Source organism: Spermophilus citellus, assembly GCF_964194105.1.
Source record: "Spermophilus citellus genome assembly, chromosome: 14".
NCBI lineage: Eukaryota > Metazoa > Chordata > Mammalia > Rodentia > Sciuridae > Spermophilus > Spermophilus citellus.
The window spans coordinates 34,495,632-34,512,270 of NC_138194.1; the positions used below are offsets into that span (position 1 = coordinate 34,495,632).

General features: G+C 33.9%; 1 protein-coding gene across 3 annotated transcripts in view; it reads left to right on the forward strand.

Annotated features, from left to right (window-relative positions):
• Nucleotides 1-499: 499 nt before the first annotated feature.
• Nucleotides 500-16,639, forward strand: part of MYBL1 (MYB proto-oncogene like 1) — a 38,126-nt gene continuing 21,986 nt past the window's right edge. For all 3 annotated transcript variants that reach the window (XM_081266222.1, XM_081266223.1, XM_081266224.1), the window contains exons 1-5: nt 500-931; nt 10,504-10,609; nt 10,928-10,999; nt 13,137-13,229; nt 15,366-15,586. In XM_081266222.1, the coding sequence (XP_081122348.1) occupies nt 912-931; nt 10,504-10,609; nt 10,928-10,999; nt 13,137-13,229; nt 15,366-15,586 (512 nt within the window). In that variant the 5' untranslated portion in view covers nt 500-911. The remainder of the gene's footprint in view (nt 932-10,503; nt 10,610-10,927; nt 11,000-13,136; nt 13,230-15,365; nt 15,587-16,639) is intronic.

The window sequence follows — 16,639 nt, forward strand, 5'->3', positions numbered from 1 at the left end:
ACTAGTAAGGCGGGATATACCCAAGGAGTGAGGGACTGTGGTGGAGAGAAGCCTGCAGAGACGTTCGCCTGTCAGGCCCAGGGTCCGCCCAAACCCCAAGGGCAAGGTCCCCCTCACCCCGGGAAGTTTGGGGCGGCGGGATCAGTCCAGCTGCGGCTTCCGGACCTGCTTCTCTGAGAGCGCAAGAACTCGCTTTCCCAGCAGGCCCCGCGCGGGCCCGGCAACCTGCCTCCTCAGGGTGCGGCTCTCGGCGCGTTCCGGGTCCTGTCACAGCGCAGCCCGCGAGCCCCGCCTGCGGCCCTTCCCCCTGGCTCCACGCTCCTTCCCCGACTCCCGCGAGTTCCAGTCCCAGCTTCCAGCTCCCCAACCCCGCCCTCAGTCGCGCGCGCGCTCCCCGCCCCGCCCCCGCCCCCCCGCGTGCAGCCGTCACAGCCAATGAGGTTTAGGGCCGCGTGCGCAGATTCAAACGGCGGCTCTTGAGGGAGGCTGGGCGCGAGATTCGGCGGTGCGGACAAAACCCTGCAGGAGGCTGCGAGCGCTGCAGAGCTGCTCACTGCGGGGAGAGGGCGGGGGTCGGCGCCCGCGGCGGAGCCGCGCCAGGACCGCAGCGAGGAGGCTGAGAAGCGGCGGGAGGGGCCAGCGGAGGGCGGGAGCGCGCCTCCTGACATGTTGGGGGCATCCCTGACCGGGCCGGGCCGGGGCTAGGAGCGGCGCCCGGGCCGGGGGCGGGTCGCGGTCCGCCCCTCTGTCCCTCCGTCCTGTCCTGCCGAGGACCTGCGTTCCGCACTCGGCCGCCTCGGGGAAAGAGCGAGGGAAGAGGCGGGAGGGTCGGGGAGAAGGAGCTTTCGCCTGAGGCTGGAGGAGGCTGACCTGCGTCCCCGCCCAGCCCGCGCCTATGCGGTACTTGAAGGATGGCGAAGAGGTCGCGCAGGTGGGTGACATCCCTTTCGCCCAGGCCTATCGGCACAGTCTCGGTTCCGATTCTCTTTCTTTTCTGGTTGTCCCCACACCAGACCCTCCCCAGTCGGAGCAGAGGTTTTCCTTTTCGCTGCCATACAGCGTATTCATCCCCGTTGGCTGAAGCGCAGCCGCGACATGTGGAGAGTGGGGGACTAGTGTGTTTAAGACGCAGAGAAAGTAACAAATACCCAGGTTGCTCCTTTGACTTGATTGTTCCCATAGCGCACGTCTAGATTCCTAATCTCTCACATTCACTTCTTGGAGGGAGGTTTCTTCCCAGGTAAGTCTGTGCACTCTTGGGGAATACTCTACGCAGGTAAAAGTGGTTGTGTCCTGCCTGGATGACTTGAAAAAGGGGTTCTCTTTTCTGAATTACAGTGCCAGTTAAAACAGGAATTCCGTGACAAACCAGGGCGGGCATCCCTCTGCCAACTTGGCTACCTTGAAAGGTTATGGAAAATCCTCTGAGGAATAGCTGAGGAAAGAGTCTTTTTGATCTTTTCTGTTATTACCATTCTCATGTTCTGAGCATTATGTATATATTCTTAATATCGTCTGCTGGGAGATGTCACACTGTTACTACCAGGAGCTTGGTCTTACAACAATGTGTTTTATACACTTAATATTTTGAGTGTCCATGTTTGATTCTTACTTTACCTAGGTGTTGCACAGAGGTGTAGGGCACATCTTTTTTTGGGGGGGGGGGTTGAAACATGTGCTAGACTGAATGTATGCATTTAAGTCTTATTTATATACTAAGAAGTAGTTACTCCTGAATTGGAGTAATCCCTGAAATCAGAAAAATCTGAAGTGCCTTTTCAGTATTATAAATAAACCTGAAAAAATGTTTGGCAGAATTTCCAAATATTGTTATTTATTTATATCCAGAGACTCAGTCTTATCTAGAGTTGTATTTCCTGAAATTTAGTACCAGGAATCATTTATAGAAGATTTGAGTTAAAATTGGCAATAACTACACAAATTCTTTGTTTTATTAATATATTAAGTATCTGCTGTAAGATGGTTCTAAAGAAATCAGCACAAAATATGTTATTATTAGCTTATTATTTATACTGCAGTATAAGACAAACCCTTGAGGTGGAACAAATGTGTACACACACACACACCCCTAATCCCTTTATAAAGAGCTTCTCAACCATGGCACTATTGACATTTTGGATCGAATGATTTTTTGTAGTGGGATGTTCAGCAGCATCCTTGTCCTCTGGTCAATAGAAGCCCAAGATGCCCCACTTCTCACAGCCATGACAATCAAAAGTGCCTCTGGACATTGCCAAATGTCTTTTTTTTTTTTTTTTTTGATGGTGGGAGAGGGTAAAATCATTAGGTTAGAACTACTAGTCCAGAAATTCAAGAACTCAATTAAGCTTTCCATCTTCAGGAGATAGACAAATTGACAGCTCCTATAATTATGTTTGTGGAAGTACCGGCTTAAGCCTTTTGAATTTTTGAATCTAAAAAATATTTAAAAATAACTTTATTATGCAAAGTGAAAGTGAACATGCCAATTACAGAAATTTATTTGTAGATGATGTATATCATTATCTACTTAACATTGATATTAATCTTATTTGAAACAGTTTCTTATCTAATTATGTTATCAGCATTTAGCTAAAGTTATAGACATGTTTAAATATCAAAACCCTCTCCTTCCAGTTGGTTTTCTGTCTTTTCTTCATTTCATAGTTGTGTATGCTCCATAATAGTATACCAGAAGGGAGAAATTATTTAATGATATCTTGTCTGTATAAATTATTTTCTTTTATTGATAGTACTGTAAGCTTGAGATCTAATTATTGATTGTATTGTTGGCTTTTATTCCTTCTCAGCTGTGTAATTTAATTGAAACATTATAGAATGATTTATATAGTTATATGTCTGGGATAATTAAGCATGCTGAAATGAAACTACACCCCCCTGGGGAGTATACAGATAGAGGATGCAGTGAGAAATTATCATCTCTGAATGGTACATTTCTTGGGTCTTTATAGTTGAGTGAGTTTCATGCTCTAAACTATATTTCTTATATATGTAATATGATTCTGTGTCTTAGAAGATAATGGAATGTGAAATGTTTTGAAGAAGAAATAATCTGTTCATCAAAGTCCACTCTTTTGGCTAAGAATCTTTTAATATATATGAATTCAATGTATAGTAGAAAGAGAAAGGAAATCAGTTATTTCAAGTTGTACTTTCAGATCTCCAATATATAACCATTTAAGAATTTGAATGAAAACTCTACTTTGTTGTGTAAAAGTTTTTGCATAAGTATAGGCATAAATCCTATAATATACTTTTTCTGTGTGATCTGAAAAAAAACACCTAAAAGTAGAAAACCAAATGGTACCTCAAGTGTGAAACAGCTGAAGAATGTTGGCTCTTTTGATCTTTTGTAATAGCTGTAGAATCTGTTATTGAAATTTACATAAAGGAAAATGCTTGTATAGTATTGAGACTTAAAATAGTTTTAGATCTCACTGGGGGTTTTAATGACATAATTTACAGGCAACACTAAAATTGGTATATCTATTATTGACTTATTTATTATTTACTTAATTTTTAAGAATATTTCTGCAATAATTTTAGTTTTTTAAAATTAGTTCTACCATTAAAAATAAACTTTAAGAAAATTATGCAAGGGAGCTACTGGGGAATGAAATTAACCAAATCATGTTATGAACATATGTATATATAATAACAAAGCCCACTATTATGTATAATTATAATATACCAATAAAAAGTATCTAAATTTAAAAGATCATTTTTGTAATCCCAACTACTTGGGAGGCTGAAGCAGAAGGATTGTGACTTCAAGGCCAGCTTGGGTAATGTAGTGAGAACCTGTCTAAAAACACACCAACCTACAAAGCCTATTCACTAGTAACATATTATGGTATTTATACTTGAAATGATAAATGAGTATACTAAACTGAAAAGGTGAAAGCCAGCATTTACTTTGCAAGATTTTATTTTTCATTGGTTGTGCATAGCAATTTTTTATGTTATTTGTAGCTAATATGTGGGGGTAAAATTTTAACAAAATATGGGAAATGATTTTTTAATCAGGTGTGCATTAACTGGAAATGTTGCTTTAGGAAAACAGATAAACTTTGCCCTCCATTTTTATCTTTTAATATAGGGAATATGGATTTTATGGTCTATAAGGTGGCCCTTGCTTAAATGTATAATCTATTTTGACAGTCTTTTGTAATAATTTTTTTCTCATTTAAGGCAAGTGCATACTCTAAAAGAGTCAAATAGAAATGTTCTTTTGTTTATGGATTGCTAGGCAGAACATTCTTTAGCATTTTAGTTAGTTAATTGTTAATTGTCAAAATTTATGTGGGGTCAAATTTGTCTTACTATAATGTTACTTTGCACAGTCCAGATTTGGAAATAAATATTCATGTATGCAGTACATCACATTAACCACTGGGTGGCCTAATTTCACTTTTAAAATCAACCTGGTAAAATTTTATTCCTTGAATGCAGTGGACTTAAAAGTAAATGCTCAGTTACCATTTCACCAAAAAGTATAATAAAGATATATTTTTTGCTTATGATAAATATTTCAGACCTGAGGCAGTTTGTGATTAAAAATGTGATTGAGGGGCTGGGTTGTAGCTCAGTGGTAAAGTGTTTGCCTAGCATGCATGAGGCATTGGGTTTGATCCTTAGCACTACATAAAAATAAACAAAATAAAGGCATTCTGTCCATCTACAACTACAAAAAAATTTTTTAAAAAATGTGATCGAGTTGAAGCAAATTTACTACAGCAGATTCTATTGTACTACTGATATTTCTCTATTTTCAAACCATTAGTTACTTTTTCAATAAAAATAAATTTTGAAAAATTTTCAAATTCTTCCTTTGGCTACCTCATTTTACTGTTTTTTTTTATTTGTGTGTGTGTATGTATGTGGTATAATTGTTGTCCTTTAAAATCAAACTTCTCCCAAATGTTTTATCTTAATGTCATCAACTGAGGATAGTTTGTGTATTATTTCATGGGTAAAGACATGACTACACATCCTATTTGTTTACATCTTCTAAGATGTAAAGTTATGCTTAATCATTTTCCTGGCTTGATGTGTTGTAGAATTTTTTTTTTTTTTTAATATTTATTTTTTAGTTCTCGGCGGACACAACATCTTTGTTGGTATGTGGTGCTGAGGATCGAACCCGGGCCGCACACATGCGAGGCGAGCGCGCTACCGCTTGAGCCACATCCCCAGCCCTGTTGTAGAATTTTTAATGCTGCTTTTTGTTGTTTCATAATTACCTTGATCACTTTGTTCATTCATAATTTACAAAACTATTTTCATATGAATATAGTAGTTGGTTATATATTAGGCATTCATAGAATAAATATTTTCTTCAACTTAAAAAAAGGAAACTGGCAAAATAATTCAGGAAACCAGGTCTTAGACTGGAGAAATATTTTGCTCTGTGACTAGAGAAATAATTTACCTTCTTTTGCTATCTTGATTAATCCCATTAGCCTAGAAATGGTTCATTTATTTAATTACATAGTAGGCAGCTCAATTTCATTGAATTATATTACCAAAACCTATTACTACAGTACAGAAATGCCAAAAGATGGCATAACAAATAGAAAAATAGAGCAGATATGTTGTGATAATTTCTAACTATTATTGAGCAATGAGACTGTTTCATTTTTAAATGAATGTTGGTGAGGTTATTTGCAGAGATTTCCATTTTTTTCTTGGTATATTATAGGCTTTCTTGGGCATCTTCCTATTGTTGTTAATGATGACACATTTTGGGGATCTTCTGTCACTCTTATTTGAAAGTTATATTCTTTTCAATAATCATTTAATATGTATAGAAATGGGTATGGTTCAATGGTAGAGTGCTTGCCTACCTTGCACAAGGCCCTGAGTTCAATCCCAGCTTCACCGCCCCCTACACACATGCACAATAATAACTTGATGCCAAAACTAAGAAGTAGGTCAATTAGACTCTAGGAAAGTCCCAGTGGTAGAGAGGTGATTCTAAGAATTCTAATTTAATGTTCCCTCACAGTCACCAACTCAAAAAACCCAGCTTCCTGACACTGAATGGGCTATATAGCTCATTGTCTGAAACTTTTGACCATGTTGAATGTAAAATGTATAAATGAAACCTTATGTAAATGTAAAAATTTCTCACAAAGTATGTGGTTAAAAAATATGGGGCTGAATTTTAAAGTTAAAATGAACAAGTTTTTAGGAATATTACTCCTTGATCACTGGTCTTTTTGATCAAAGTAACATTTTTGAACACATAGCCTTATAACATTTTGATAAGAACTTTAAGGTGGATTTTGTACAGATTAGATGTGATATAGATGCTTTTGTGAATATTCAAGACTATGTGGGCAAATTCCCAAATTAAAAATTATTTTGACTTAGAAATAACCTATTTAAAAAAAAAACACTCAAGTATTCTGTTATGGAAGCTATTTGGATGTGAGGGGAGGGAGGGACAGGAGAACCTGTGACTAGCATGCCTGAGGGTTGTTTGGGGTGTAAGAAAGTGGTAATATTATTGGCATTTCTAGGGAAGATTAGGCAGCATAGGAGACACCCTCAAAGAACTCCTTCTGTACTGAATTTTTAAAAATGTTTGTTTCAGCAGGTTCTGCTTCTTAAAATTCTACCACTTGGAGGTGAATTTGGATTCTGAAAGTCCATTTTAACAAATGGGAATGCCTTCCACCTCCTCCTAGAGGTATTTTAATTTTTTTTTAAAATTTTTCTTTCTCATATCCCCTTTGAAATCACACCTGTATTGAGAAAGATGGAAGTTTTGGTTGGGTTTGAAGGGAATGAGATAATTTTGGAATATGATATAGCATTTGAGGAAGGTGGAAGGATAGGAAGGATTGCTCATTAATCTTACAAATATTTGAATGGCAGGTACTGAGCTTGGTGGTCAGAGGTGAGCATGATGAACATGGCCTCTGTACTCTTGAGTTTAATGTTTGGTTGAGGAGGTTGTGAGAAACATTAATAGAAGAAAGAGTAGATGCTCTGAGTAAACTATAGTATGGAGCTTTATCTGATTTAGTAGCTTAGAAATTTATGAAGTCATTGGACCCTGAAGCACATCCAAATTAGCAGTTTGCTCTTGGGTAATGAGGTGACATTTCTGACAGTTGAAGATGGCTGCCAGTAGCAGGTATTTCCTTTAATTAACCGTGTGTTTTTGTTTTGTGCATAGTTAAACAAACAAACATGGAAGAAGGACTGGCAGATTATTGTTAAAAGAAAGATTGGCTTCAGGGAAGAGCACTGGAAAATTAAAGTGCTTTGAGATACAGAAATATATTAAAAAAATCATAAATAAGAAAATAGGGGATCTTAATGTTTCCCCTGTTCAGATGTGAATAATTTTGATCCTTATCATGTTAAAGAAAAGGAATCAGGGAGAAGGGGGAGGCTATGGAAAGTTACTGGAGAGTAAAATTGGCCAAATAATGTTACATGCCTGTACCAATGCACCACAATGAAACTCCCACCATTCTATATTATTAATATGCACAACCAACAACAAAAAATTTTGTTCCTATGGAATTTGAAAAGTCAGAGGAAATTAAAAGTTCCTGCAAAGATCTGTAAACAATTTACATTAAATCTAGGGCTTTATATTTCAATTTTGTAAGACTGAATGTAATATATTTAGATACTAGGCACTCACATGTTCTTAACTATATTACAGTAAGGTTAGACAAATCTTTAAACTTTTGTTGTTTGAAATAAGAATGAATTTTTGGAAAAGAGTTAAATCTAGTAAAGCAAAAATAATTTTGAATTCTGTTAGGTAATCAGATTATGAGCATAATATAGGGCCACTTTTCTGTGTCAAGTGTTGAATGAGGTGTTCAATATATTTTCTCATTTAATTTTATCCCTAAAGCAACACTGGATTTATATGCATTTTGCAAATAAGTTTACTAAATTCTTGAGAGGTTAGTATGGTCTGGGTTACAGAAAACTTAGAACTAAAGCCTTGTTCTGATTTCAAAATGCACTTGAGGTTTGTCTTTAGTATCTTCCAGCTGCCTAGTACTCTTTCCTGTGTTTCCAGTTTGTTATAGAAAAATGGTTATGTAATGGACTTAGAGATCAGCCATACCATATTCAGTGGACAGTTGTTAATAAGTTAACTTTTCTAACTCAAAATTTTATGTTCTGTGAAATGTCAATGATAATAATATTTCCTTTTTCTGGTTGTTGTAGTTTTAAGAGAGTCTCATGGGCTACCACAATGTCTGGTATTTAAAATTTTAAATAAACCTTAGCTTTATTCAGTCCTCTGGATACTCCTTTAACTTAGTTTATTATAGAAGCTTGCCCTCTCTTTTTTGGCTTTATTCCTTAAAATTCCTTTTTTTCCCCACTTCATAAAAACTCAGATTCTGACTTCGGACTCTTCTTCACTATGTTAATTTTCCGTGGGACATCTCATGGCCTCAACTGTTCTTTGTATCTTGCCAATTGCCAATCTGTGTCTCTACTCTAGATCTTGTATCTGAACAGAAGATCCATGTGCTCATTGCCTTTTAGATCTGCTTTACCCAATAGTAAAAGATGAAAAAATTTACATGATCTGAAGAGACACCAGAATATTGCTTGACCCAATAGGATAGGTACTGGCAACATGTGGCTGTTGAGCAATTGTAACTGAATTGCAGTGTACTATAACTACAAAATACCAGATTTTGAAGACTTCAGTTAGCGAAAAGAATGTAATATTTCATTTATAATTTCTATTTTGATTATGTGTTGAAATGATTATGCTTTTGATATACTGGGATAGATAATATTTATTAAAATTAATTGCAACCATTTCTCTTTTAAAAAAATATGGGTACTAGAATATTACATATGTGGCTTGCGTTATATTTCTTTTGGGTAGTTATTTTCTAGACGTATCCCCCTGTGTATTTCTCAAGTACCTTGAAAACACCTAATCTAAACTGTAGTTACTTTCTCTCTCTCCTCCCAAAGTCGTATTTCTCCTACCTCTGTTCCCTTCCTTAGAAAATAGCTCTAGTTATATTCTCAAAGTGAGAAATTTTGTTATATTTGATTCCTCCTCCTTTCATGTCCCTTATAGCCCTAAGTTTCAAAAGTCTTTTATTTCTACATTTTAAATATTTGTCAGTTTCATGTACTTCTTTCCATTTACTATGGTATCTGGATTGGTCACTTTTGTGGATTCTGAATTTTTGACACATTTACCTCTCTTTTGCTCAAGAACATAAAGTAGAATTCTTCTCTACTTTTTAATAGTACTTTTATGATTTTCATTTTAAAAATGTAAATATTTGTTTAATCTAAGTTAATTTTATTGTAAAATAGGACTCTAGTTTTTAAAAATGACTGCCCAGTATTTTGATACCATTTATTGAAAAGTCTGTCTTTATCACATTGATTTGAAATGTTGCTGTTATAGCTTACTGAATTTTATATGGATTTTCTTTTTTGAATGTTCTCCTCTGTTACATTTATGTGTATCTCTATTCATGTGCCAGTACCATTTTTTTATACTTATTGTTTCTCTACAGTATATTTTTACATATTAGGTAATGCTAATTCTCTTACTATTAATTTTTAGACCTTTCCTTTCTGTATAATAGAATCAGGGGCTGGGGTTGTAGCTTGGCAGTAGAACACTTGCCTAGCATGTGTGAGGCATTGGATTTGATCCTCAGCATGACACATAAATAAATAAAATAAAGGCCCATTGACAACTAATATATATATATATATTAAAAATAATAATAGAATTAGTTTGTTTAATGCCTCACCAAAGTCTACTGGTATTTTCATTTATTTTAAATTTATAAATTAATTCAGGGAGAATGGACAATCTCTATAATTCTGTTATCCAAGTACGTGGTCTAGATATTTTTCATTTGTTCCATTTTCTGTTTCATAAGAGTGCTTACCCTTTATCATACATTGATTTTATACATTAAGATTATTTCTAGATGTTTAGTGCTTTTGTCATTGATATTAGTAATGGATCACTTCTTCCATTGTGTCTTTGAACTGGCTTTGGTTTGTATTTTACCATTCCCATTTGTCAGATGTAATAATTTCTTGCTTGGGTTATTATGAATATTACTAATTGGTGTTCCTTTCATTTCACCACAGTTGTGTCATTAATTTTTTTCTAAAACACAAGATATTTGTTTTTTCTTCCCCATTAAAGCCATTTAGAGAATAAAGATCAAATAAAGAATAAAGGCCATTTTCTTAGAATGACATATAAAGTTATGATTTGGCTCTTGGTGATATATACAGCCTTATCTATTTGGTGTCAGTAAGAATTGTAGCTCTTCCCCATTTTATGACTTAACTTTTTATACTTTAAATAATCTAATTGGGTGTATATTATTTAGTCTGAGTGGCTTCTTCATTCATACCTTCATATACAGGTTCAATGATTGAATTCACTAATTTAAATAAAATTCCTTATTTTAAAAATTGTGTGGTTTTTTTTAATAGTGAGGATGAGGATGATGACCTTCAGTATGCTGATCATGATTATGAAGTACCACAACAAAAAGGATTGAAAAAACTCTGGAACAGAGTAAAATGGACGAGAGATGAGGTAGTTATCTGGCAAGATTTCTTAATTTTGTACTTATATGTATAATAAATTAATACTATTGTAGTTATGGAAGATATTTAAAAACAAATGGAAAAGTTGTCCATAACTTGCACATTCTTTTTCTTCTGTCAGAGACATGAATAACAGTATTACTGATATTGGGGCTGACAGAAATAGTATGGAGGAACTTTTATGATAGTGGCTTTAGTCCTACAAATGGTCACCAGCTATGACTTGACAGAATGGAGAGTTGCCTGTGTTCAAAGGTTTAGGAAAAGGATGGGGGAAGCTTTCTAATTTTTTAATCTGTTTTAATAGGATGATAAGTTGAAGAAATTGGTGGAACAACATGGAACAGATGATTGGACACTAATTGCTAGTCATCTTCAAGTAAGTGAAGTGTTAAATTATATATCTAACATGACTGATTTAGGACATTAGGTTATGTTTGCTATTTTTAAAAAATGTGTCTGCATATTTTATACTTAGGTTTCCTTTCTAAAAATATCCTTATTTTTCTGGTCTGCTTGTAGTTGGTTGCTAATGGCTAGAGAGTCTGATTTTATAGTACAGGTTGAACATCCCTAATCCAAAAATCGGAAATCCAATTTCTTTAAAATCTAAAACTTTTTTGAGTGCCAACATGACACCATAAGTAGAAAAATTTTCACACCTGATGTCATGTAATAGGTCACAGTAAAAATGCAGGTACACTAAAAATATTATGTAAAATTTTCTTCTAGTTATGTATAGAAGGTATGTATGAAACATGTGATTTTGTCTTTAGATTTGAGTCCCATTGCAAGATGTCTCATTATGTATAAGCAAATATTCCAAACAAACAAAAAACCCTAAAGTACTTCTGATCTCAAGCATTGTAGATAAGGGATACTCAACTTATAAAGATTTGTTCATGGACTACCAATATAAAACAAAAATAACATGAAGTTTGGGTATTGCTTTATAAATATTTGTGATATTATGTTAAAATATTTTGAGAGAATTTAAATATTGAAATATTTTGATAGCTAATTAGTCAAATCAGGAAGAACTTGAAAAGTTTATCATCCAATTTCTAGATTTTAAAGTGTTACTGATTTTTAAAAAAATTATCTTTATTCATCATACTAATATTCACATACTATTTGTTAGTATGTAATTTTATAACCTACAAAGTATATTTACATATACTTTTATTAACTTCCTAATATACTGTGGGTATGGGTAGTTGGAAAAAATACTCACATTTGAATTGACTACTTTGTTTCAGAAACCACATTATCTGTATTCTTTTTATGTTGTCATAATGCCTCTTAACATAACTTGAAAATTGAAATCAAATAATGTAAAGAATAAGTTTTGGAGTTAGTCTGAATTGTGTTCAAATGTTAGTTCTACTCAGAAAAATTATTTAATTTCTTTGACCTTCAGCTTTCCTATCTATAGTAGGTAGATAATACTACTCATTTCTAAAGTATTATTGTGAGAATTAGAAATAATGTATAAGAAATTCAGTGTAGTTCCTGACATTTACCAGGTGTTCAATAAATGGAAGCTAAATTAGAAAAATTATTTACATTAGCTTTATGTCCTTTAAGTATGTGTGTGCTGCAAGGACATATGAGAATAACCTGACTATTTTGAAGAAAGGAGTAGCCTTAAAATGATATACACATTGATATATACAAGCCATAACTGAAGAAGCTCAGTTTGAAAAAGAGTTATTTGAAGTCCATTGGCACAAAGCCATTGGCAGACAAAATATTTATATCTATCTCATTATATTTTTCCATGTTATCTGTAATCTTGTGTATGAACTAGTAACTTTGTAAACTATGAATCTATAATGAAATATTAGGTATTATTGTTATTTTCCTTATAATACATTATAGTTACTAGGTCATGAGAAGATTAAAATAAGGCTTCATTTATTAATCAATTTTGTGGTTTAAGATGTTTCTACATAAAGTTTTCTCATTCTGGCAAATTCATTTTCCTTTTAAGTGTTAACCAATTTAATTGAAATGTAATGGAGATCTTCTGTACAGATATATTTAGTGTTTTCATAGTAACTTGGGGATCATTTATAAACATCCTTTTAATGCCAGACAGTAATAAAGTCACGCCTTTAGGGTTTTTAAAAATTGTTTTATCTAGATTGGAGACTACTATGTTGTTTGAGTTCTTATGTCTGCTTTGTGTAGTTTTCTGCCTCTGGCCTTTTATTCCTCAATCCTTGATCTATTTCTGTATTAGGAGGATCTTGTGTAATACATGTGTTGTTTGCTGTATTATAAGACATAGTGTAAGATACATACTTTAATTTCAAATATATTGTCTTTATTTGTAATCTAAGCCCTGCTAATTAATTTTAAAAAACAAAATTGGGGTATAGACATGAAAAATAAACATTACATGTCAACTATACTATTTTTGAAGACTTGTTCTTAAGAGCATGAGATATAAGTTTGGATTGACTTGCTTTCTGGAAGACAGTTGTTCAATAATATTTTCCAAATTCTTTTAGAACCGTTCTGATTTTCAGTGCCAACATCGATGGCAGAAAGTTTTAAATCCAGAATTGATAAAGGGTCCTTGGACTAAAGAAGAAGATCAGAGGGTAATGTGTTCATGGTTTTTTATGCTAACCTTATAGATGCACTAGCTTTTTTCCCTCACTAATTGGTAGTTTTAACATATAAAGTATGTATGTAAATCACTTGATTTTGTGCTCTAGAGGCTGTTTGCTAAGAATTGAATGTCAAGTACTTAAAATGTATTTTTTTTTCTGAATTGGGTCAAACCAAATTAATATATATATAGCCCTTTGTTTCTGAGAGTTTGAAGAAGGAAAAATGCTTACTATGTGTTTAATTACCTTGTTTAAAGCTTGGTTTAGCAATATTTAGGATGTACTTTCCTGTCAAAATTGATTTACATATTAAAAATATTTTAATTTTATTTTTACATTTAACTTGAATTGTAAGGAAAACATTCTTATTTCTTCCTTTTGACCTTTAATGAACCCCAAAATTAGATATCAGGGCATGATATTTCCAAAGTATTTATAATTTAAAAACCAAGATCATTTGTTGCGCAATAAAAGTTGGAGAAGAATAGAAGAATTTTTGACCCTGACTAGGAATTATTTTATGATCTTTAAGTCATGTAAGTTGCTAATATAGTTGGGGAGTTAGTATTCTTACTACTACGTACAACAGTTTTAAAAGTTACTTTACTAGAATCTGATTTCCTTGATAACTGATGGCAAGTTTTAAAATGTGTGACCTTGTTTAAAAATACATTTAATAAATTCAGAATTTTATTTTTTAAAATATAGTAAATAGACACATATAGTGAAAATATTATTATATATTAAATTTAAATATATAAACTGTTAATGATGTGATATTTGACAGTGAGGCAAAGTGGTGATGAGGTAAAGTAGTCTAGGAATAACTATTTTTACAATTTTTAGGTAAAATAAAAACAAACTTAAAATGTAGAGAAAATAATGCATAACCTGTATTTTTTTCAGTTTGAGAAAGGAAATGTGAAAAGCCAATAACTATAGTTACTTCCTGCTTCCAAATTGGTTTATTGGACTTTCTGTTTGATTTTTTTTAAGATATAAGAGTAGAAAATATACATGTCTCAATGTCTTTACTATTATTTCCTATTAAGTTTGTATAGAAGCAGTTTTACTTATGAGTCACTTTAATTAGACTCTTGGATTTTAGATAAGTTTGTAATCTGTTTAAACTTGTCAAATACTGAAGAATTTTTATTAATGAATTTATTCTTATAAATTGTTGTTGTAGCTTAAATTGTATGTATTTATTAGGATGTTATTCTTGGGCTGGGATTGTAGCTCAGTGGTAGAGCACTTGCCTAGCATGTGTGAGGACTGGGTTTGATTCCCAGCACCACGTATAAATAAATAAAATAAAGGTCCATTGACAATTAGAAAAAAAGAATAAGAAATTCTTCTTTAAAAAATGCTATTCTTGGGGCTGGGGATGTGGCTCAAGAGGTAGCACGCTCGCCTGGCATGCGTGCGGCCCGGGTTCGATCCTCAGCACCACATACAAACAAAGATGTTGTGTCCGCCGATAACTAAAAAATAAAATATTAAAAAAAATTCTCTCTCTCTATCTCTCTATCTCTTTCGCTCTCTCTTTAAAAAAAAAATGCTATTCTTTAAAAGAGAATAAAATCATGGCAGTAAATGGATGGAACTGGAGAATATAATGCTAAGCGAAGCAAGCCAATCCCAAAAGACCAAAGGCCAAATTCTTTCTTTGATATGAGATGCTGACTTATAATGGCGATGGGAGGAATGGAGGAACTTTAGATAGGACAAAGGGGAGGGTGGGGAAGAGAGGGGGCAAAGGGATAGGAATGATGGTGGAATAGACATCATTGCCCTAAGTACATATATGAAGACATGAATGGTGTGAAAATACTTTGTGTACAATCAGTGACTTGAAAAATTGTGCTCTATATGTGTAAAATGAAATGAATTGCATTCTGCCATCATGTATAACAAATTTTTAGAATAAATAATTTTAAAAGATGCTATTCTTAATGTCTTTTTAAATTTATTTATTTTTATTTTAATTTTTTTTGTGGTGCTGGTGACTGAACCTAGGACTTCATGCATGCTAGGCAAAGTGCCTTACTACTAACAGATACCCCAACCCCAACTGTCTTGAGTTATGTTTTAAAATGCTTTTTTTAAAACTTTGCTTCTTAGGTTATTGAACTGGTTCAGAAATATGGACCAAAAAGGTGGTCTTTAATTGCAAAACATTTAAAAGGAAGAATAGGCAAGCAGTGTAGAGAAAGATGGCATAATCATCTGAATCCTGAGGTAAAGAAATCTTCCTGGACAGAAGAAGAAGACAGGATTATCTACGAAGCACATAAGCGGTTGGGAAATCGTTGGGCAGAAATTGCCAAGCTGCTTCCTGGAAGGTGCTTATATAAATGTATATACATGTTTCTGTACTTAAACATGACCTTTATTACTTTACTATTAAATATATTTGCAAGAACCCCATGGCTTTTATTTATAATTAAAATTAGACTACATAATACAAGCATCCATTTGAGATCATTTGTAATAAATTCTGGAGTAAGGAATATTATTATTTTTATAATGAAAATTTATAGCAATAATTTCTACAATAAAATGATAGACATTTAGATTATGTAAACATTTAAGACATTCAAAAGTCATGTTTACACATCAAGGCAGGCAGATCCTCCTTATACAAACTGTGTTGAAATGGAATCTGAATCAGAGATTTCTTTCATATTGGATACTATGTACAAAACCAAATAATAAATTACAAATACACTGGCTGAAATAAACTGTTGTGAAAATGTTAGGAAAAATCAGTTTTTAATTAGTTGTGGTATAATTTCAACTGTGGAAATAAGTGTATGTATAAAATGTAAAATATAGCAAATAGAGCAAATGTGTTCCCTCAGAGGCAGTGTGATGTCTTACATTCACTCCACATTGTACTGGTGGGGATGTTTTTTGTGTAGTCTTTAGTATGGCAGACCAGCAATCTTGGGGCATTTTATACCTCACTCAAAAGATATGCATTTGTTTTTTATTGCTGTAATCTCTATATAGTACTTTTAGTGTGTAAAGTGCTTTTACATATATTCTTGATTAATCTTTACATGCTTGGGAATTATGCAAAGCAAACATTACTGTCTTTGTTTTGTAGATAAGGAAATCAAGACAGTGTTAAATGTTTTATCCAGGTTACTAACCCTCGACTAGGAACTTCTGATGTTTTCAGTCTCTTATACATCTATACTTTCTGTAGAACCTAGCTTAGTACCTTCATATGAAGTAGTTTTTCAGTAAATACATTTTTTATGCAGGATGGAATTTATACTACAAAAAGCTACAGGTTGAACACTTACATTTTTATAAAGGGAGCCAGTGAGCTCTTTCTATAAATATTTTGTTCTAAGAAGTGAAAAAAGAATACTAGGATTCTGTAATTT